The sequence below is a fragment of the Entelurus aequoreus genome, linkage group LG17, assembly GCF_033978785.1.
Source record: "Entelurus aequoreus isolate RoL-2023_Sb linkage group LG17, RoL_Eaeq_v1.1, whole genome shotgun sequence".
Taxonomy (NCBI): domain Eukaryota; kingdom Metazoa; phylum Chordata; class Actinopteri; order Syngnathiformes; family Syngnathidae; genus Entelurus; species Entelurus aequoreus.
This window is the reverse complement of record NC_084747.1, coordinates 21,494,122-21,516,851: the sequence shown is the minus strand read 5'-3', so window position 1 is coordinate 21,516,851 and position 22,730 is coordinate 21,494,122. Positions and strand designations below refer to the sequence as shown.

Sequence of the window (22,730 nt, the reverse complement as noted above, 5' to 3'; positions counted from 1 at the left end):
AGAAAGGATGAACAGATGACCAACCAAGGAGCTGAACAGAATCTGATCCAAAAGTCCTGAATGTGAAACCCCTGACCGACTCGCCATGTGATCAGAAGTCTTGGCCGTCAGATTCTCTGGTGAGGTTCTGATTGGCGGGCTGAGAAGAAGCCGCCGGGCTCTGATTGGCCAATTGAGCGTAGAGGTGGGACTTGAGGAATTGTGGGTAACTATCGGCCTCCATCAGACCAAAGACCTGATCCTGGGCCTGCTGGAAGGAGGCTGGGTGAACACCAAGACGTAGGCTCTGTTGGGTGGACTCTCTGACGTCTGAATCCACGTTCACCTGGAGGTGGACACAGTGACGTCACGTGACCCCGGCACCGGACCCCCTGGAGACCACGCAAGACGTGTCAGGTACCTGTCTGGGCGCGCCGGGTGAGACAAACTCCTCGTAGACTTTGGCGGCCGTGGCAGCCATCTTGCTGAAGGGGCCCGTCTCCTTGAATCTCTCCACAGCCGACCAAAAGTCCAGGTTTTCCTCGCTGAACTCGGACTTCAGGAAGTGACGGAACACAGCGAGACCGTCTGACCAATGACACGTAGGAGGGAATGAATGTTGACCCCACCCCCTCATTCTTGATGATTGCTTCCCGCAAAGTGAAAACTAAGTCTTACACTGATTGGCCAAGAGGGCTTGCAGACTCTCCGCCCACTTCAACACCTCCCCCGCAGACGGCCTGGAAGAAGACACACTCGGGCAGACCGGAACCCGCAAGAACCTTCTCAAATGCAGAGTCAGCAGAAAAGTTGACGAGGAGAACCCACCTGGTGTTCCTCAGGGCTCTCTCCAGACTGTCCCACTGGACCGAACGCCTCCGCCTGCGCAGGAACGGAAGACGACTGCGCACGTCTGGAGCTCTGACCAAAATAACAACGACGTATTCATGCGTGTGTGTGTGTGTGTGTGTGTGTGTGTGTGTGTGTGTGTGTGTGTGTGTGTGTGTGTGTGTGTGTGTGTGTGTGTGTGTGTGTGTGTGTGTGTGTACATACAGACTTTTGGTTTTCTTCCTGAGGTGATTTCTGATGTCAACATCCTGAAAAGTTAAAAACAACAATTCACTACTGCTGCTTCATAGACTATGTCCATAGTGCATAGAGGTCTAAGTCCATAGTGGACTGTGTGTACATAGAGGACTATGTCCATAGTGCATAGAGGTCTAAGTCCATAGTGGACTGTGTGTGCATAGCGGTCTATGTCTATAGTGGACTGTGTGTGCATAGAGGTCTATGTCCATAGTAGACTGTGTGTGCATAGCGGACTATGTCCATAGTGGACAGTGTGTGTATAGAGGACTATGTCAATAGTGGACTGTGTGTGCATAGAGGACTATGTCCATAGTGGACTATGTGTGCATAGAGGACTGTGTCCATAGTAGACTGTGTGTGCATAGAGGACTATGTCCATAGTGGACTATGTGTGCATAGAGGACTGTGTCCATAGTAGACTGTGTGTGCATAGAGGACTATGTCCATAGTGGACTATGTGTGCATAGAGGACTATGTCCATAGTGGACTGTGTGTGCATAGAGGACTTTGTCCATAGTGGACTGTGTGTGCATAGAGGACTAGGTCCATAGTGGATTGTGTGTGCATAGGGGACTATGTCCATAGTGGACTGTGTGTGCATAGAGGACTGTGTCCATAGTGGACTGTGTGTGCATAGAGGACTATGTCCATAGTGGATTGTGCGTGCATAGAGGACTGTGTCCATAGTGGACTATGTGTGCATAGAGGACTATGTCCATGTATAGAGGACTCTACCTTGTAGCCATTGAGCAGCAGCAGCATGTGATGAAGAGAGCTGTCCTCCCTGGTCAGGTGTTTCCTGAGAGTGTGAGGTGAGGGGTGGCAGGTGTGCAGGTCAAAGGTGAGGTCGTGGATGGTGCTGTCAGAGAGCGAGCGCCGTGATGGACTTTCTTTTAGCAGAGAACCCTCGGAGAGCGAGCGCCTGAGGACTGAAGGAAGGCACAAGTATTTAGCTTCATTGATGCAAACTTCTTTCAATGATGGTTTATGTGGAAGTAATAATTATTACATCGTTTGGTCAATAAATGACATTAGCACATTTTTGGGTCACCAATTGAAATTTGATAGAAAATGTTCCACATGAGATTCAAACCCAGATCTCTTGATTGTGAGGCAGGTGTGCTAACCACTAATCCACCCATCAGCAGCTTCTTCTATATCACCTTAAAAAGGGGTTCCTTTCACTTTTATTGTGATTGTGTATAATATTCTAAAATATGTCCACACTTAGGTGTATGTGGTTCTGAATGAGATTCCAGTTTGTTGTGGTTGTGTATAAGGTTCTAAATGATGCAATGAAGTCATGCATGAGGTTCTAAAGGGTTGTTCTATATGTGGTTGTATATGAGGGATGTTCCAGGTCATGTTTGTGGTTCTAAAGGATGTTCCCAGTCATGTATGTGGTTCTTTATGAAATTCCAAGAAATGTATAAGGTTCTAAAGGATATTCTAGTTCATATTTGGAGTTCCCATTGATGTTCCAAGTCAAATGTGGAGTTCTAAAGGGTGTTCCAGGTCATGCATGAGGTTCTAAAGTGTTGTTCTATATGTGGTTGTATATGAGGGATGTTCCAGGTCATGTTTGTGATTCTAAAGGATGTTCCCAGTCATGTATGTGGTTCTTTATGAAATTCCAAGAAATGTATAAGGTTCTAAAAGATATTGTAGTTCATATTTGGAGATCCCATTGATGTTTCAAGTCAAATGTGGAGTTCTAAATGATGTAATGAGGTCATGCATGAGGTTCTAAAGGGTTGTTCTATATGTGGTTGTGTATGAGGGATGTTCCAGGTCATGTTTGTGGTTCTAAAGGAAGTTCCCAGTCATGCATGTGGTTCTTTATGAAATTCCAAGAAAAGTATTAGGTTTGAAAAGATATTGTAGTTCATATTTGGAGATCCCATTGATGTTTCAAGTCAAATGTGGAGTTCTAAAGGGTGTTCCAAGTCAAATGTGGAGTTCTAAAGGGTGTTCCAGGTATTGCATGAGGTTCTAAAGTGTTGTTCTATATGTGGTTGTATATGAGGGATGTTCCAGGTCATGTTTGTGATTCTAAAGGATGTTCCCAGTCATATATGTGGTTCTTTATGAAATTCCAAGAAATTTATAAGGTTCTAAAGGATATTGTAGTTCATATTTGGAGATCTCATTGATGTTTCAAGTCAAATGTGGAGTTCTAAATGATGTAATGAGGTCATGCATAAGGTTCTAAAGGGTTGTTCTATATGTGGTTGTGTATGAGGGATGTTCCAGGTCATGTTTGTGGTTCTAAAGGAAGTTCCCAGTCATGCATGTGGTTCTTTATGAAATTCCAAGAAAAGTATTAGGATTGAAAGGATATTCTAGTTCATATTTGGAGTTGTCATTCATCAAAAGAGCCACATCTGGCTCGAGAGCCACAGGTTCCTTACCCTTGTTCTAGTGCCTTCATGTTGAGGTCGTACAGGCAGATTGTGAGCTCAGGAAAAGTGTAAAAATGTACATTCTGACTGACTGCTTGCTCTCCAATTGGATCGCTTGTCACATTAACCCCGGAAGCGTTGATTGGTCGCTGCTGGAGTCAATAAATGAGGAACAACAACCACATAGGTAAGTTGTTTTATCCGTTTTGTTATTTGAACCTGAGCATTGTGGGTAGTCATTTATAAACAAAACCTGCCTTTGCAGCCTCAAAATGAAGACACAAACACACAGTGGTGGTCAAAAGTCTACATACACTTGTAAAGAACATCCTGTCATGGCTGTCTGGAGTTTACAACTCTTATTTTTTGGTGATTGGAGCACATACTTGTTGGTGACAAAAAACATTCATGAAGTTTGCTTCTTTTATGAATTTATTATGGCTCTACTGAAAATGTGAGGGTCAAAAGTATACATACAGCAATGTTAATATTTGCTTCCTTGGCAAGTTGACCTGCAATAAGGCACTTTTGGTAGCCATCCACAAGCTTCTGCTTGACCACTAAATTGCTGCGGTTCAGCTAAATGTGTTGCTTTTCTGACATGGACTTGTTTCTTCAGCATTGTCCACACCTTTAAGTCACGACTTTGGGAATGCGGCTCTTTTGCTGGTTTCATGCGGCTCTTTGGCTGGTTTCATGCGGCTCTTTGGCTGGTTTCATGCGGCTCTTTTGCTGGTTTCAAGCGGCTCTTTGGCTGGTTTCAGGCGGCTCTTTGGCTGGTTTCATGCGGCTCTTTGGCTGGTTTCAGGCGGCTCTTTTGCTGGTTTCAGGCGGCTCTTTGGCTGGTTTCAGGCGGCTCTTTGGCTGGTTTCACGCGGCTCTTTGGCTGGTTTCATGCGGCTCTTTTGCTGGTTTCACGCGGCTCTTTTGCTGGTTTCATGCGGCTCTTTGGCTGCAATAAGGCACTCTTGGTAGCCATCCACAAGCTTCCGCTTGACCACTAAATTGCTGCAGTTCAGCTAAATGTGTTGCTTTTCTGACATGGACTTGTTTCTTCAGCATTGTCCACACCTTTAAGTCAGGACTTTGGGAAGGTCATTCTAAAGCCTTCATTCTAGCCTGATTTAGCCATTCCTTTACCACTTTTGAGGTGTGTTTTGGGGTCATTGTCCTGTTGGAACACCCAACTGCGCCCAAGACCCAACCTCCGGCCTGATGATTTTAATTTGGAGCTAATCCTCCTTTTTCATTGTCCCATTTAAAGCGGCAGTTCCATTGACCGCAAAACAGCATATTACTACCACCACCATGCTTGACAGTAGGCATGGTGTTCCTGGGATTAAAGGCCTCACTTTTTCTCCTCCAAACATATTGCTGGGTGTTGTGGACAAACAGCTCCATTTTTGTTTCATCTGACCACAGAACTTTCCTCCAGAAGGTCTTATCTTTGTCCATGTGATGTCAGATGAAACAAAACCTTCACAAGTGTATGTAAACTTTGGACCAGGACTGTAAGGGCTCAGGTCATGTCTCAGGCTGACCTGCCGGTCTGGAGGCGGTCCTCAAATCCTCTGCAGCGCGCCTTCTCTCCTCCTTTCCGTTACTCCTCTCTGCCTTCTCTTCCTTCAGTGGGAAATGGGCGGGGTGAAGAAGTAAGCCCCGCCCCGCAGTAGTTTCTGACGTTTCGGAGGCGCTCTCCCCCTCCCCCTGCTGGCGCTCCTCATCCTCCTCCCCTCCTCTTCCTCCTCCTCCTCCTCCTCTCTCCTTCCAGACAGGGGAGGGAAGAGAAAGGGGGAGGAGCTTGGGAAAGATGGGTAAAACTGTAGTGGTGGGAGAGAAGGCGGGCGGGGGGCTGACTTTCAGGGGAGGGAAGGGGGGAGACGGATGAAGGAGGTGAGGATCTGTAGAGGAGTCAGGAAAGGAGTCAGGAAAGGAGGCGAGGTCTGACAACTAGGCAGAAGGAAGAAAGAAGCTGATGATTAACAATGTGTGAAGAAGAAGGCCGTAAAGTAGGGAGGGCAACTACCTGCCGGCTGTGCGCAGTCTCCATGGCGACCAGCTGCTGTTGGATGTTGTCATGGAGACAGAGACTCACTCGCAGCTTCTGCTCAATGCTGAAGGCCTCCAGGCTGAAGACACATCGCCAACGCTTGGCGGCGCTCTGCAGGAAGTAGATGTGGCGAGGCGCCGACGCCACTGCAACCAAGTGCGTGTGAGACAAAGAAGAAGAACAAGCTAATAGTGATTGCAGCAGTGGTGTGGCGGCAGGACCAGCAAGACCTTCTCTGCTGGCCTAATAACCACACATCATCATTATAATTAAAGATAAAAGTCGTTTTGCATTTATTTCCCCTAAATATGTAAAAGTATTCATATTGTCTTCATGTCATATTATGCTCCTTCCACTGCTGTTGTTTTTACTTTATAGACTTTTGATCCAATCACAATTCAGTTAGGGTTAGGGGTTAGGGTTAGGCCTACTGAAAGCCACTACTAGCGACCACGCAGTCTGATAGTTTATATATCAATGATGAAATCTTAACATTGCAACACATGCCAATACGGCCGGGTTAACTTATAAAGTGACATTTTACATTTCCCGGGAAATATCCGGCTGAAACGTCGCGGTATGATGACGTATGCGCGTGACGAAGTCCGAGTAACGGAAGTTATGGTACCCCGTAGAATCCTATACAAAAAGCTCTGTTTTCATTTCATAATTCCACAGTATTCTGTACTTCTTTTGCAATTTGTTTAATGAACAATGAAGGCTGCAAAGAAGACAGTTGTAGGTGGGATCAGTGTATTAGCAGCGGACTACAGCAACACAACCAGGAGGACTTTGTTGGAGCGCTAGCCGCGCTAGCCGCGCTAGCCGCCGACTTCACCTTGACTTCCTACGTCTCCGGGCCGCCAAACGCATCGGGTGAAGTCCTTCGTCCTTCTGCCGATCGCTGGAACGCAGATGAGCACGGGTGTTGATGAGCAGATGAGGGCTGGCTGGCGTAGGTGGAGAGCTAATGTTTTTATCATAGCTCTGTGAGGTCCCGTTGCTAAGTTAGCTTCAATGGCGTCGTTAGCAACAGCATTGTTAAGCTTCGCCAAGCTGGGAATTATTAACCGTGTATTTACATGTCCACGGTTTAATAGTATTGTTGATTTTCTGTCTATCCTTCCAGTCAGGGGTTTATTTCTTTTGTTTCTATCTGCAGTAAAGCCCGATGCTATCACGTTAGCTCCGTAGCTAAAGTGCTTCGCCGATGTATTGTCGTGGAGATAAAAGTCACTGTGAATGTCCATTTCGCGTGCTCAACTCTCATTTTCAAGAGGATATACCGTAATTTCCGGACTATAAGCTGCTACTTTTCCCCCTCGTTCTGGTCCCTGCGGCTTATACAAGGGTGCGGCTTATTTACGGCCTGTTCTTGTCCGACACCGACGAAGAGGATTTCGGTGGTTTTAGTACGCAGGAGGAAGACGATGACACAATGATTAAAGACTGACTTTTCATATAGCGGTAGGCTGGTTATTTTGATAACGTACAGGCGAGCACTTTGTATTACTTTGCACCGTTGTATTATTTGTACTCTGCACGAATGCTGTTCGCCATGTCAAAGATGTGAAAGTTTGATTGAATGATTGAAAGATTTATTGTTAATAAACGGGACGCTTTGCGTTCCCAAACAGTCATCTCTGTCCCGACAATCCCCTCCGTGGTAGCAGGAACCCCTATATACTACGCTAATTACACTATATACTACGCTAATTACACTATATACTACGCTAATTACCCTATATACTACGCTAATTACACTATATACTACGCTAATTACACATCAAAACCCTGCGGCTTATAGTCGGGTGCGGCTTATATATGGAGCAATCTGTATTTTCCCCTAAATTTAGCTGGTGCGGCTTATAGTCCGGAAATTACGGTAGTATCCGAGGTGGTTTAAAATATAAATCCGTGATCCACAATAGAAAAAGGAGAAAGTGTGGAATCCAATGAGCCAGCTTGTACCTAATTTACGGTCAGAGCGAAAAAAGATACGTCCTGCACTGCACTCTAGTCCTTCACTCTCACGTTCCTCATCCACGAATCTTTCATCTTCGCTCAAATTAGTGGGGTAATCGTCGCTTTCTCGGTCCGAATCGCTCTTGCTGCTGGTGTAAACAACGGGGAAATGTGAGGAGCCTTTCAACCTGTGACGTCACGCTACTTCCTTGTACAGGCAAGGCTTTTTTTTAGCAGCGAGCAAAAGTTGCGAACATTATCGTCTATGTTCTCTACTAAATCCTTTCAGCAAAAATATGGCAATATCGCGAAATGATCAAGTATGACACATAGAATGGATCTGCTATCCCCGTTTAAATAGAAAAAAAATCATTTCAGTAGGCCTTTATGTTGCCATGCTGTATTAAATCTGCCTGGAGAATCAACAATGTGTGTGCACTGTAAGTGAATGGGCACATACAGTTGATAGACAGTTGCCATAGCCCAGGGATGGCCAACCCGCGGCTCGCGAGCCTCATGCGGCTCTTTGGCTGGTTTCATGCGGCTCTTTTGCTGGTTTCATGGGGCTCTTTTGCTGGTTTTTGCTGGTTTCATGCGGCTCTTTTGCTGGTTTCATGCGGCTCTTTGGCTGGTTTCATGCGGCTCTTTTGCTGGTTTCATGCGGCTCTTTTGCTGGTTTCATGCGGCTCTTTGGCTGGTTTCATGCGGCTCTTTTGCTGGTTTCATGCGGCTCTTTGGCTGGTTTCATGCGGCTCTTTTGCTGGTTTCATGCGGCTCTTTTGCTGGTTTCATGCGGCTCTTTTGCTGGTTTCATGCGGCTCTTTGGCTGGTTTCAGGCGGCTCTTTTGCTGGTTTCGTCGCCCCTCTGGGGGGGTTGGGGCGGGGGCGTGGTTGGGGGCGTGGTTATTTACAGCTAGAATTCACCAACTCGAGTATTTCATATATATATATATATATATATATATATATATATATATATATATATATATATATATATATATATATATATATATGAAATACTTGACTTTCAGTGAATTCTAGCTATGTATATATATATATATATATGTATATATATATATATATATATATATATATATATATATATATATATATATATATATATATATATATATATATATAGTCGAGGTTTCTGTGGTTTATCCGTTATACAGTGCTCAATACCGGGGTAGAGCGAAATATACGTTAGTTCAGAAAAATAACAGAGGCTATATCATCCCTTCAAGCCTGCTCGGGATATTATTCTAAAATAAATTAATAAATTAATAAATTAAAAACATTTTCTTGAATAAAAAAGAAAGTAAAACAATATAAAATCAGTTAAATAGAAACTAGTAATTAATGAAAATGAGTAAAATTAACTGTTAAAGGTTAGTACTATTAGTGGAGCAGCAGCACGCACAATCATGTGTGCTTACGGACTGTATCCCTTGCAGACTGTATTGATATATATTGATATATAATGTAGGAACCACAATATTAATAACAGAAGGAAACAACCCTTTTGTGTGAATGAGTGTAAATGGGGGAGGGAGGTTTTTTGGATTGGTGCACTAATTGTAAGTGTATCTTGTGTTTTTTATGTTGATTTAATAAAAAAAAACAAAAAAAAAACGATACCGATAAAAAAAAAAAAAACGATACCGGCCGATATTATCGGACATCTCTACTTTTTACACATTTTCTGTCTACACACTGTGTCTGCTTGTAAGTACTCCGTGTGTGTGTGCGCTGCCCAACATGCTCCTCTGCTCGTAAAAACCAGCAATGTCACCACGTGACGATGCGCCGTCATGCCCGTTAAACTGCTTTTTAGAGGCGCTATATAGTACCGAATATGATTCATTAGTATCGCGGTGCTATACTAGTGTGTGTATACCGCACAACCCTAATACAAGAAGTAGAGCCTCGGAACGTAAACATCAGGTAACGTAGTAGAAATGATCCGGATCGCCCCCAAAATGTAAAAACTTTATCCCATTTTTGACATGGGTTAGGGTTAGGGTTAGGGTTTCATGAAAATGCGGCGATAACTTTGTTGAGTGTCTAACTTGGTGTGATTGTGAGCGTTACCCTCTTGGAGTTGCAGCGTGTTGAGGTAGAGAGGATTCTTTAGAACGTAACAACGTCCAGCTTCGTCCTCTCTGCTGACCAGCAAGACATCGTCGTAGATCAAAACCGTCACCTGGGACACGCACACGTCAACGCTCTGTTTTGTGCACGAGATCTGTCAGCGGCAGCCGGACCTTTTGGGGCAGCTGGTGGTCCTGGTGCAGAACCAGTTCTTCGGACATCTGCAGCGTCCTGTCAGTGTGGCTCGGATCCAAAAGCTGCAAGAACACAAACACAATCCGGTCTCCAAAAGTTCTTAGACCAAGTCTCAGATTCAAGATGTTCGTCTTCTTGGCCGTGTAGCAACAAATGACCGAGATTGGGTTCTTTCCTGAGACAATTAGCAGGTTAGGTGGTCTGGGTTCTACAGTACTTAGACACTTGGTTCTGACCTGCACAAAGACGGGGAAGATGAGGGTTTTGGGTGCCAGCGTGTCGAAGGATTCATGGCCGTTGCAAGAGGGCACATGTGATTGGAGGATGGTGCAGTTCTGGTAGTTGCCATAGTTACGCTGGGCAGAGGAAGTGGGAGGAGCCAAGCTGAGGGTGTGGCAGGTGAGCGGTTGCTGCGGCGACATATCTTGTTGGTCATTGAGGAGGTTCACACCTCTCCTGGGGTGAGTCCGGTAAAGACGTCCTAGCAACAAGAACCTAATATGACTCTTTTGCCAAAACATTAAACAACGTTCCAACCGACATACCCATGGTCCTGGTTCTGTCATCAGGAACCGTATGGAGGAGCTGAAAGAGAACACACGTGTTTCCATGGCAGCGATGTACTCTAGTTTTCACTTTGTACTAGAATGACACTCAAGGTTCAAGAGTTCTGTTCTCCTACCTCAACCCCGTCTTTTACTACCGACACTGTGTTTGGAGTTCTCTCAACAGTCCAGGCGGGCTGTCTTCCACAAAGAATTTTCATAGTCCTTTTGTATACACTAGCATGTAAGCTACATGTATGCTAGCAAGAGCATCCACAAATAAAGCCATGTCAATTGTCAGGTCTAAAAGACTAAATCATTGCAGAGATTAGACTATTTAGTGAGCTTCTCCCATCGACTTAAGGACTTGGGCTCGAGCGCAGTGCTAACAAGGTGATCAAACCTGACTTTCTGGAACACACGTGCCAAACTCATGGCCCAGGCCTGCCACTTAAATTTAATGGGTCCGCCACTTCATTTGATGTGGCCCTCTGAGGGCAGCCATAAATAAAAACTGATTGCAAAACAAGTTTGACACCGGTGATCTAGAGGAAGTGAACCAGAGTAAGGATCATTACTGCAGCCAGCGAGGAGCAGACATTCCCTACACAGCCTTGGGTACTCAACTTGCCACCCTCAAAGAGGGTTCAAGGTCCAACGATTGGCCTGTGAGGTTGATTGTTGAATCAGACTCCCCCGATTCTAAGACACCCCCATATCCTATTCTCAGGGCACACTCTCAAAGAGTGTCCCCGCCCCAGTCCTGGGTCCATCACATGGTGAAACAAGGCTGTATTGCTACAACTTTCTTGACTTTGTGGATTATTTCTGGCGCCCCGCCCTCAGACTCACCTGTTCTTCTGGCCCAACGGGGGACAGGATGATGTAATTGTTGCCATGCGAGGATGTGACGCAGGTGCCCTGAAGCGTGGACGTGCAAGGTTCTTCGTCTTCCTTGCAATCTCTCCACAGAGAACTCAGAACCCCCAAACTGGATCTCACCACTGACCCCTGATGACGTTTGCGGCCGTGTTTGCTGTGGGCGGGTTGATGCAGCAACTTTGTTGTCTGAGAGACGGAAAGTGAGGTCATGGTTCACACGTCCTGTGCCAGTCAGCATGAAACACTGACTCGGCAGGCTGGGAGGACCTCATGGTCACCTCAAAGCATGCTAGGGACTTGCGACCGGCACAAAACGATGACTTCTTTGATATGCGAGTTCAACCAAAAGGGCGTAAAGTGACTCACTTTGCTCGGTGCTGGTGGGCGGTGCAAAGACTCACAACAGCCCGTCCTGGTCTCAGGTGAGCCTCTCCACACCACCAGGATGATCTGAGTGGGACAACTCCTGATGGACGGACACACAGACGTTGTCATTACGGCTTTGATACTACGGGAACAAAGTCACATGGAACAATGGGGTCACCTGATAGCGTGAGCAAGGTCGCCACACTTCCAGATCTCCACAGGAAGTCCATTGAGCTTAAGGACCGCGTCTCCCTGACGGAGACCGGAGTGATGGGCGGGACCTCCTACAATGCAAGGACAGCCAATCAACAGGAAATACTTTGACAAACTTTTCGAACGTGGGTTTCAATTTCCCGGCGGTCTCACCCGGATCGACAGACTGAACCTGCACCGGACTGTCGCAGCAGATGGTGAATCCGAAGCCGTCCTTTCCTCGGATGACGCTGACCTGAGGACGAGGACTACGTGGTCAGTATAGAAACATAAAACAGCGACTGAGCCGGATAAACCCTTAAACTAATAATTATTTAGCCTAAGCCCCGTGTCAGCCACACTAAACTATCGTTTAAGGTAACCCTCCTCGGGCTATTTTTTACACGGGTAAGTCAGCCGGGTATTTCTTGAATATCCGGCTCTTAGCTTTGTATGGACTCATTGATCGTTTACAAACTGAGTTCGGAGAGGAAGTGAAGTCAGAAAGACCGCGCCCCACACAGGAAGTGACGCCAGAAAGAACGCGCCACAGCCAGCTTCATAATAAAGCGGTTTCGTAACTTGGAGCTAACCACTGGAAATATGGAGGCGAGTCATCCAGACATTCCGTGTTTCTCCTTCCGTCTATAGATAGATAGATAGATAGATAGATAGATAGATAGATAGATAGATAGATAGATAGATAGATAGATAGTACTTTATTGATTCCTTCAGGAGAGTTCCCTCAGGAAAATTAAAATTCCAGCAGCAGTGTACAGAATTGAGATCGAATTTAAAAAATAAAAAGTAAATAATGGGGGTATGAATGGAAATAAAATAGAATTATATTACAATAACAACAAAAAGTACAGAAGCTTGTGGAAATCACACATGAATACATTAAGATAAAGCGATTGCAGCTATCTGGGATACAACACCTCTCAGACGGCAAGATAACTTTCCGATGTCCGGCCGGGTCAGCTCTGATTCTACTTGGCGAAAAACTTAGCACCAAAGTCTGGGTTCTCTCTGCTCAGCCCATCCCATCTACCGCGATGGGCAGTCTTTGGGCTGCTTGAACGGCTGCCATCATCTTCCGAATGTGTCCATCGACCAGAGCAACTCTCAATCCGGTTAGCAGATGCCTTGTTATCACAGTTCCAAATAAATCTATAGCTTCAATGTCTTCGCCGGAAAGACCTGCTAGGCACACGACTCGCCACTTTGTCCAAGACTCACATCTTACAATAACTTGGTCAATGTAAGTCGAGTTGACGGCTCGATGTCTAGCACGCTTGACTGTCATTCAGAAGACCAAGGTTCGAGGCCCGGGCGGAAGCAAAAAAGGGTTGCGATGCAGCATCTCCCAACACAGAACTTTCCTCCAGAAGGTCTTATCTTTGGCCATGTGGTGTCAGATGAAACAAAAACGGAGCTGTTTGGCCACAATACCCAGCAATATGTTTGGAGGAGAAAAGGTGAGGCCTTTAATCGCAGGAACACCATGCCGACCGTCAAGCATGGTGGTGGTAGTATTATGCTCTGGGGCTGTTTTGCTGCCAATGGAACTGCTGCTTTAAATGGGACAATGAAAAAGGAGGATTAGCTCCAAATTCTTCAGGACAAGCTAAAATCATCAGCCCGGAGGTTGGGTCTTGGGCGCAGTTGGGTGTTCCAACAGGACAATGACCCCAAACACACCTCAAAAGTGGTAAAGGAATGGCTAAATCAGGCTAAAATGACTTCCCAAAGTCCTGACTTAAAGGCCTACTGAAAGCCACTAGTAGCGACCACGCAGTCTGATAGTTTATACATCAATGATGAAATCTTAGATTACTAAAGTGCAATTTTAAATTTCCCGCGAAACATCCTGCTGAAAACGTCTCGGTATGATGACGCCTGCGCGTGACGTCACGGATTGTAGCGGACATTTTGGGACAGCATTGTGGCCAGCTATTAAGTCGTCTGTTTTCATCGCAAAATTCCACAGTATTCTGGACATCTGTGTTGGTGAATCTTTTGCAATTTGTTCAATGAACAATGGAGACAGCAAAGAAGAAAGCTGTAGGTGGGAAGCGGTGTATTTCGGCGGGCTGCAGCAACACAAACACAGCCGATGTTTCATTGTTTACATTCCCGAAAGATGACAGTCAAGCTTTACCATTGGCCTGTGGCAGGGGCGTCATTAGCTTTTAAGGACAGGGGGGGGCTTAGCCCCCAGGAGATGCACAGGATGCAAACGAACGTAGCGCAAGAGCACAAAACTTCACAAACAGCTAATAAAGACTTAGAAATTAATCATTGTTATTATTATTATTTCAGTGGGTTTATTTTCAATGTGTGTTCAGTACAACAACAAACATGGTGACATTTTGTTTACAGCATCAACAAGAAACAATGACTTGCATGATCCTTCAAGATACACTGAAACACAATGAAAGTCATGGCATTAGCCTCTATGTTATTACTTCACAACATAGAGGCTAATGCCACCACTTTAGCTCACAATACAATAATTGTTTGTTCCCAAATATTCTGAAGTTGCACAGATTACATTTTGGGCACATATGTGACTAAAATGGTTGTAAATTCAAGCCCTGGAAATATTACTTAATTACTTGAATTAAAGTAATATCTGGATCGGGATAATTTGGCTTGTATATAATATATATATATATATATATATATATATATATATATATATATATATATATATATATATATATATATATATATATATATATATATATATATATATATATATATATATATATTATGGCAAGCCGTTAAGGAAATTAAATTAAGTCTGAATAGAAATGAGAAACTTTTATATATACTGTAAATAAGAAAGACTTAAGAGTCCGTCTGCTGATCTGGGGCCGTACTTATCAAGCTTCTTAGAGTGCCATTTTACACTTAAGTCCTGAGAATTTGCGAAATTTAGTCCTACTCTCAAACTTAAGAATAAAAGCTTTTTAATCAACGTTCTTAAGTTGAAGAATCACTCCTACTCTCCACGATATTTAAGAGACCTTCAGAGGTGTCTTAAGTGGTTAGGAGTTGCCAGCAGGGGGATGGCACTGAGGCGAGAGAGACGTGCGCCAACGTTCAGGGAACGGAACAATGTTTTGTTTGTTTTTTGATGACGAGCAGCTGATCAAACGGTATCGTTTAGACAGAGCGGATATTATTTTTGTCACAGATTTAATACTTTTCGATTCCTTGTTGATTTCTGCATGTGGCTGCAGTGGGCTAGTATATATAGAGCCACCCACACCAGTTTCAAATTAGTTGCGTAATTAATGAATTGGAAAGAAAATGTTATGACAGTAGCTTATGTGTGTGGCCGTGAGGTGAGTGACGTCAGTGAGTGTGTGGGCGAGAGAAGAGAGGGAGCGGTAGCGTGAGTGCCGGCGGGGACTAGTTTGTTTTGTATTATTTTGTAGTTTATTGTCAAAATATACACTCCCATTGTCCACTTAAATATTTCCAAGATATTTCTTTATTCTTAGACAACGGATTCCCTTCCGTGATTGGTCATTTCTATGGACACAGAAATGACGTCACCTAAAATTGCGTTTACGGCACATAGTAATGTCGTAATTCAGCTCTGAGTGTGACACTTAAGATTCAGTCCTACACTTCGCTGAAAGTGTGAGTAAGACGCTTGATAACTAACTTTTAAGTGCAGCTTTCAGCCAAGAATTTATTTACTCTTAAGTCAACTCTTAGCAGACTTCTTAGGAGTCATTCTAAGAAGCTTGATAAGTACGGCCCCTGAAAAAGAGCCAAAACTGTCAAAGAGCTGAGGGACCATCTTCAAAGTGCAATGCTGAAACAAATAATGCAAACAATAAAATGTAATTTCCAGGGCTTGAGATTAACGTAGTGCCGTCGTCCGGGGGACGGTAAAAAAATGCACGGGACGAAATTAAATGCTCCCCGGGACGACGGCGTTTAACCATTTTTTTCTTTTCTTTTTTTTAGGGATAAATGCGTTAAAATGTAATATCGGAAATTATCGGTATCGTTTTTTTTAATTATCGGTATCGTTTTTTTTTTTTTTTTTAATTAAATCAACATAAAAAACACAAGATACACTTACAATAAATGCACCAACCCAAAAAACCTCCCTCCTCATTCACACAAAAGGGTTGTTTCTTTCTGTTATTAATATTCTGGTTCCTACATTATATATCAATACATATCAATACAGTCTGCAAGGGATACAGTCCGTAAGCACACATGATTGTGCGTGCTGCTGCTCCACTAATAGTACTAACCTTTAACAGTTAATGTTACTCATTTTCATTCATTACTAGTTTCTATGTGACTGTTTTTATATTGTTTTACTTTCTTTTTTATTCAAGAAAATGTTTTTAATTTATTTATCTTATTTTATTTTATAATTTTTTTTTAAAAGTACCTTATCTTCACCATACCTGTTCGTCCAAATTAGGCATAATAATGTGTTAATTCCACGACTGTATATATCGGTTGATATCGGTATCGGTTGATATCGGTATCGGTAATTAAAGAGTTGGACAATAACGGAATATCGGAAAAAAGCCATTATCGGACATCCCTACTTTTTATGTATTTATTCATTTTACATTTTATATTAAATGTCTTGGTTTTTCCACCCTCTGAAAATCCTATGAAATGTTTAACAAGCCGTCCTATAATAATACAACAGCTATTAATGTAACAATACAATAAAACAAATACATTTAATGATGTTTTTTTCATTATTTTAACAATAGGCTAATGTATATTACTTTATATAGATTCTACAAGAAACACAAAACTTAAAAACTAAATTATTTACAATTGCAGACACAAGGTTCTTGTTCTGCAGTGCTGTGTGCTAATGTGCTTCGTACACCTGCAGGACCGCAAGCAAGGTCGCAGAGAAAATGCGGACTGGATTTTGAGTGATGTGGGCATTTTCTATATGAACAAGTGGAATGGATTGGATAGACGCACTAAAGGGGCTCTCTACCTCACGCTATGAAGTGAGGGGAAACTGAGTGAATAATGACAGGTTATATGATTATTTATTTTAACTCATATTCGGGCCACTTTATAATGAATATGTCGGCATGTATTTGCAAAAAAAAAATATATATATATATATATATATATTTTTTAAAACGCCAAATTATATAGGGGGGCTTAAGAACATTTTAGGGGGGCTTGAGCCCCCCTAAAATAGGCCTAACAACGCCAATGGCCTGAAGAGAACTGGGACAACAGAGACTCTTACCAGGAGGACTTTGAGTTGGATACCATACGCGGTACCGTGAGTACGCAACCAGAATGTTGCCATAAGCATTTTGTTTAATTTGTATGTGTAACTTCCAAACATTTGATCGCTTGCCCGTACGTGCGTGCCGCTATGTGCGTGTCACGTACGTAACTTTGGGGAAATAAATTTGCTGTATGAACTTTGGGGAGGTGAACGGTACTTTGGGCTGTGGGATTGAGTGTGTTGTGCGGGTGTTTGAGTTGTATTGGCGCGTTATATGGACGGGAGGGTGGAGGTGTTTGTTATGCGGGATTAATTTGTGGCATATTAAATATAAGCCTGGTTGTGTTGTGGCTAATGGAGTATATATATGTCTTGTGTTTATTTACTGTTTTAGTCATTCCCAGCTGAATATCAGGGGCCGTACTTATCAAGCTTCTTAGAATGACTCCTAAGAAGTCTGCTAAGAGTTGACTTAAGAGTAAATAAATTCTTGGCTGAAAGCTGCACTTAAAAGTTAGTTATCAAGCGTCTTACTCACACTTTCAGCGAAGTGTAGGACTGAATCTTAAGTGTCACACTCAGAGCTGAATTACGACATTACTATGTGCCGTAAACGCAATTTTAGGTGACGTCATTTCTGTGTCCATAGAAATGACCAATCACGGAAGGGAATCCCTTGTCTAAGAATAAAGAAATATCTTGGAAATATTTAAGTGGACAATGGGAGTGTATATTTTGACAATAAACTACAAAATAATACAAAACAAACTAGTCCCCGCCGGCACTCACGCTACCGCTCCCTCTCTTCTCTCGCCCACACACTCACTGACGTCACTCACCTCACGGCCACACACATACGCTACTGTCATAACATTTTCTTTCCAATTCATTAATTAGGCAACTAATTTGAAACTGGTGTGGGTGGCTCTATATATACTAGCCCACTGCAGCCACATGCAGAAATCAACAAGGAATCGAAAAGTATTAAATCTGTGACAAAAATAATATCCACTCTGTCTAAACGATACCGTTTGATCAGCTGCTCATCATCAAAAAAAAACAAAAACATTGTTCCGTTCCCTGAACGTTCGCGCACGTCTCTCTCGCCTCAGTGCCATCCCCTGCTGGCAACTCCTAACTGTCAAAACTAGGTCTGTGGCGTGGTTTGCTCTCCCGTGGTGCAAAAGAATTGGAACGGACGTGGCGTGCAGGTAAAGACATATTTAATTATTACTATAAACTCAAACAAAAGGTACAAACAAAAGGCGCTCACAGCGGAGGTAAAAAACTTGACTAGAAAACAAAAGGCGCGCACAATGGCGGAGAACTATGAACATTAAACAAACAAAAACTTACGTGACAAGGAACTGTGAACATGGCATGAATGGGTGATGTCGCCAGGACGAACAACAGAAACAGAAAAGCCTATATAGTGACATGAAAAGTGAAAACAGGTGCGTGACTAACTGTGAAAACGTGAGACAGGTGTGTGTGAGTCCAAACGTGGAACAGGTGAAACTAATGGTTGCTATGGTGACAAACAAAACCAGGAAGTGAAACCAGGAACTAAGGAAGTGTCCAAAAAACAAAACAGCACATGGCCAAACAAAAACATGAACACAGACATGACAGAACCCCCCCCTTACGGACAGATCCCAGATGTCCAAAAACAAAAAACAGGATCAAGAGTCATGGGAGGGGGGGAGGGGGACATGGCGGTGGGTCGCCAGACCAGGTGTCCCCGAATCCACCGGGGCAGAGTCAGGTGGCGGCGGCGGGTAGACCGCCGCTGAACCTGACGAGGTGGGCGACCTGGGAATGGCCACATTCGTGGCAGACGAGGAGGTCGGCGCACCTGGCGTGGCGGACGCCCATGGAATGGCCACATCCTTGGCCGACGAGGAGGTGGGCGCGTTGTCGTGGCAGGCGGCGAGGCTTGGCGTGGTGCGTCAGGCGGCGAAGCTTGGCGTGGTGCGTCAGGCGGCGAAGCTTGGCGTGGTGCGTCAGGCGGCGAAGCTTGGCGTGGTGCGTCAGGCGGCGAAGCTTGACTTGGTGCGTCAGGCGGCGAAGCTTGGCTTGGTGCGTCAGGCGGTGAAGCTTGGCTTGGTGCGTCAGGCGGCGAAGCTTGGCTTGGTGCGTCAGGCGGCGAAGCTTGGCTTGGTGCGTCAGGCGGCGAAGCTTGACTTGGTGCGTCAGGCGGCGAAGCTTGGCTTGGTGCGTCAGGCGGTGAAGCTTGGCTTGGTGCGTCAGGCGGCGAAGCTTGGCTTGGTGCGTCAGGCGGCGAAGCTTGGCTTGGTGCGTCAGGCGGCGAAGCTTGGCGTGGGGGGTCTTTGTCTTGGCCTTGGCGGTCTTGGTCTTGGCAGCGTGGGTCATGGTCTTGGCAGCGTGGGTCTTGGTCTTGGACTTGGCGTGGTTGGTCTTGGTCTTGGACACTTGGCGGTTCTTGGTCTTGGTCACTTGGCGGGTTTTGGTCTAGGTCACTTGGCGGTTCTTGGTCTTGGTCACTTGGCGGGTCTTGGTCTTGGCTTTGGTCTTGGCGTGGGGCAGCCACGGGCGGCACTTGGCGGCGTGGGGCAGCCACGGGCGGCACTTGGCGGCGTGGGGAAGCCACGGGCGGCACTTGGCGGCGTGGGGAAGCCACGGGCGGCACTTGGCGGCGTGGGGAAGCCACGGGCGGCACTTGGCGGCGTGGGGAAGCCACGGGCGGCACTTGGCGGCGTGGGGAAGCCACTGGCGGCACTTGGCGGCGTGGGGAAGCCACGGGCGGCACTTGGCGGCGTGGGGCAGCCACGGGCGGCACTTGGCGGCGTGGGGCAGCCACGGGCGGCACTTGGCGGCGTGGGGCAGCCACGGGCGGCACTTGGCGGCGTGGGGCAGCCACGGGCGGCACTTGGCGGCGTGGGGCAGCCACGGGCGGCACTTGGCGGCGTGGGGCAGGCACTGGCGGCGCTTGGCGTGGAGCAGGCACTGGCGGCGCTTGGCGTGGAGCTGGGCGTGGAGCAGGTGGATCTTGGCATGGTCGAAAAACTGGTGGTGGTGGTCGTGCTGGTGGCTGTGGCTTGGCAGGTCGAAAGACAGGTGGTGGAGGTCGTGCTGGAGGCTGTGGCTTGGCGTGACGAAAGACTGGTGGTGGGGGTCGTGCTGGTGGCTGTGGCTTGGCGTGACGAAAGACTGGTGGTGGGGGTCGTGCTGGTGGCTGTGGCTTGGCAGGTCGAAAGACAGGTGGTGGAGGTCGTGCTGGAGGCTGTGGCTTGGCGTGACGAAAGACTGGTGGTGGGGGTCGTGCTGGTGGCTGTGGCTTGGCGTGACGAAAGACTGGTGGTGGGGGTCGTGCTGGTGGCTGTGGCTTGGCGTGACGAAGCTGACCCACCCCACCTGAACAATTCCCAGCCCTAGCCCCCCCCTCAAGGAGCGGATCCCAGACGCGCTCCCCGCGGTCTGGAACCGTCTTTTGGGGTGGGCGGAGGGGGTTCAGGAGGAGGGCAGAATCCTCCCCTCTAAATTGTCCAAAAGGTCTTTCGTTCCCCCCCACCTGGGCTTTTGTGGGTGAAAAAAAAATTTCTGACTTGGGCGTGGCATGAGTCCTGGGGGGCGGGGCATGAAAATTGGGTGACTGTGATTGACAGGATCTGATTTCTAAAAACATGTCTTGGTAATATTTAATCATGGATTTAGAGTCTTTGGTTGGATGTGGCTGACAAGAAAAAGAGTTCAGGGGAAAAAAATCCATGACGTCACCCACTGGCAGCGGCGTGACGTCGTCCTGGGGAAGCCGGGCTGGCTGCAGCTCGTTTCCGCCCGGAGGGGGAGGAGCTTGCGGGAACGATGCGTCCTTTCCAATGCTTGTGGAAGCCCTCCCTGACGTCCTTCGTTGGGAGGGACGCTTCCGGGACTGCGGTGACGCAGCGCCATCCTCGGACCAAAGGGAGCTGATCGGCACCAGTTTGCCGGTCGGACCCCACATGAGATCCCTGCGCTCCATGGGGGAATGGCGGAGTGTCTCGGCTTCCATGGCGCGCAGGACCTCCCACGTTACCTCGTCAAAATTGTCCCATTTTTTTGCGGGAGAGCTCTCGTGCTGGCGACATCTGTCAAGACTTGGTCTTTGGCGTGGTTTGCTCTCCCGTGGTGCAAAAGAATTGGAACGGACGTGGCGTGCAGGTAAAGACATATTTAATTATTACTATAAACTCAAACAAAAGGTACAAACAAAAGGCGCTCACAGCGGAGGTAAAAAACTTGACTAGAAAACAAAAGGCGCGCACAATGGCGGAGAACTATGAACATTAAACAAACAAAAACTTACGTGACAAGGAACTGTGAACATGGCATGAATGTATGATGTCGCCAGGACGAACAACAGAAACAGAAAAGCCTATATAGTGACATGAAAAGTGAAAACAGGTGCGTGACTAACTGTGAACAGGTGCATGACATGACTGTGAAAACGTGAGACAGGTGTGTGTGAGTCCAAACGTGGAACAGGTGAAACTAATGGTTGCTATGGTGACAAACAAAACCAGGAAGTGAAACCAGGAACTAAGGAAGTGTCCAAAAAACAAAACAGCACATGGCTAAACAAAAACATGAACACAGACATGACACTAACCTCTTAAGACACCTCTGAAATCGTCGCTTTCTCGGTCCGAATCGCTCTCGCTGCTGGTGGCCATGATTGTAAACAATGTGCAGGTGTGAGGAGCTCCACAACCTGTGACGTCACGCTACTTCCGCTACAGGCAAGGCTTTTTTTTTTTATCAGCGAGCAAAAGTTGCGAACTTTATCGTCGATGTTCTCTACTAAATCCTTTCAGCAAAAATATGGCAATATCGCGAAATGATCAAGTATGACACATAGAATGGATCTGCTATCCCCGTTTAAATAAGAAAATCGCATTTCAGTAGGCCTTTAAAGGTGTGGACAATGCTGAAGAAACAAGTCCATGTCAGGAAAAGCAACACATTTAGCTGAACTGCAGTAATTTAGTGGTCAAGTGGTCAAGCAGAAGCTTGTGGATGGCTACCAAAAGCGCCTTATTGCAGGTCAACTTGCCAAGGGACATGTAAACAAATATTAACATTGCTGTATGTATACTTTTGACCCTCACATTTTCAGTAGACTCATAATAAATTCATAAAAGAAGCAAACTTCATGAATGTTTTTGTGACCAACAAGTATGTGCTCCAATCACTACATCACCAAAAAATAAGAATTGTAGAAATGATTGACAGCCAAGACATGATGTTCTTTACAAGTGTATGTAGACTTCTGACCACCACTGTGTGTTTGAATATGTCTGCACTGGTGTCATCAGTGGCGTCCTGTCCTGGTCGCCAGGCTGTTTCCATGACGCCCCCCCCACCCCAAAGACCTCTGTGGTCCCTAACTCCAGACTGTCAGATTGAAATTAAAACTCCCCAGGAACTGGCACCCTTTGACCTTTATCTGAGCAGATTCCTCCCCAGTGTTTGCGTTGTGTGGCAGGAGTCCACTTCCCTGTGGACTCAGAGGACATCTCCCTGCACTTTCCTGGCATTTTTTTTTTCCAGGCAAGCTAAGCGTGGGAATGAAGTGCTGTTGGAGGAACAACATCCTGCGACAGGTTCCTGCAGACGTCTCACAAAGAACCTCGCAGAGACTTCCTCGTAGTCTCTGGACACGGGATGAGAGTCCGCTCTAAATGTGTCATGTGACCTTCAGAACACACACACCTCACTTCTAT

General features: G+C 45.8%; 1 protein-coding gene across 3 annotated transcripts in view; it reads right to left on the bottom strand.

The window, feature by feature from the left end:
- The window catches only part of LOC133632655 (regulator of G-protein signaling 3-like), a 29,656-nt gene that overhangs the window by 140 nt on the left and 6,786 nt on the right, over positions 1–22,730 (bottom strand). For all 3 annotated transcript variants that reach the window (XM_062025211.1, XM_062025213.1, XM_062025212.1), the window contains 16 exons: positions 11,931–12,012; positions 11,743–11,848; positions 11,565–11,664; positions 11,169–11,384; positions 10,317–10,356; positions 10,008–10,252; positions 9,750–9,833; positions 9,577–9,688; positions 5,497–5,666; positions 5,012–5,420; positions 1,804–1,997; positions 1,033–1,076; positions 808–900; positions 658–719; positions 401–567; positions 1–325 (listed from right to left, as the gene is read on the bottom strand). The exon at positions 1–325 is cut by the window's left edge and continues 140 nt beyond it. In XM_062025211.1, coding sequence (XP_061881195.1) covers positions 92–325; positions 401–567; positions 658–719; positions 808–900; positions 1,033–1,076; positions 1,804–1,997; positions 5,012–5,420; positions 5,497–5,666; positions 9,577–9,688; positions 9,750–9,833; positions 10,008–10,252; positions 10,317–10,356; positions 11,169–11,384; positions 11,565–11,664; positions 11,743–11,848; positions 11,931–12,012 — 2,358 coding nt within the window. In that variant the 3' untranslated portion in view covers positions 1–91. The remainder of the gene's footprint in view (positions 326–400; positions 568–657; positions 720–807; positions 901–1,032; positions 1,077–1,803; positions 1,998–5,011; positions 5,421–5,496; positions 5,667–9,576; positions 9,689–9,749; positions 9,834–10,007; positions 10,253–10,316; positions 10,357–11,168; positions 11,385–11,564; positions 11,665–11,742; positions 11,849–11,930; positions 12,013–22,730) is intronic.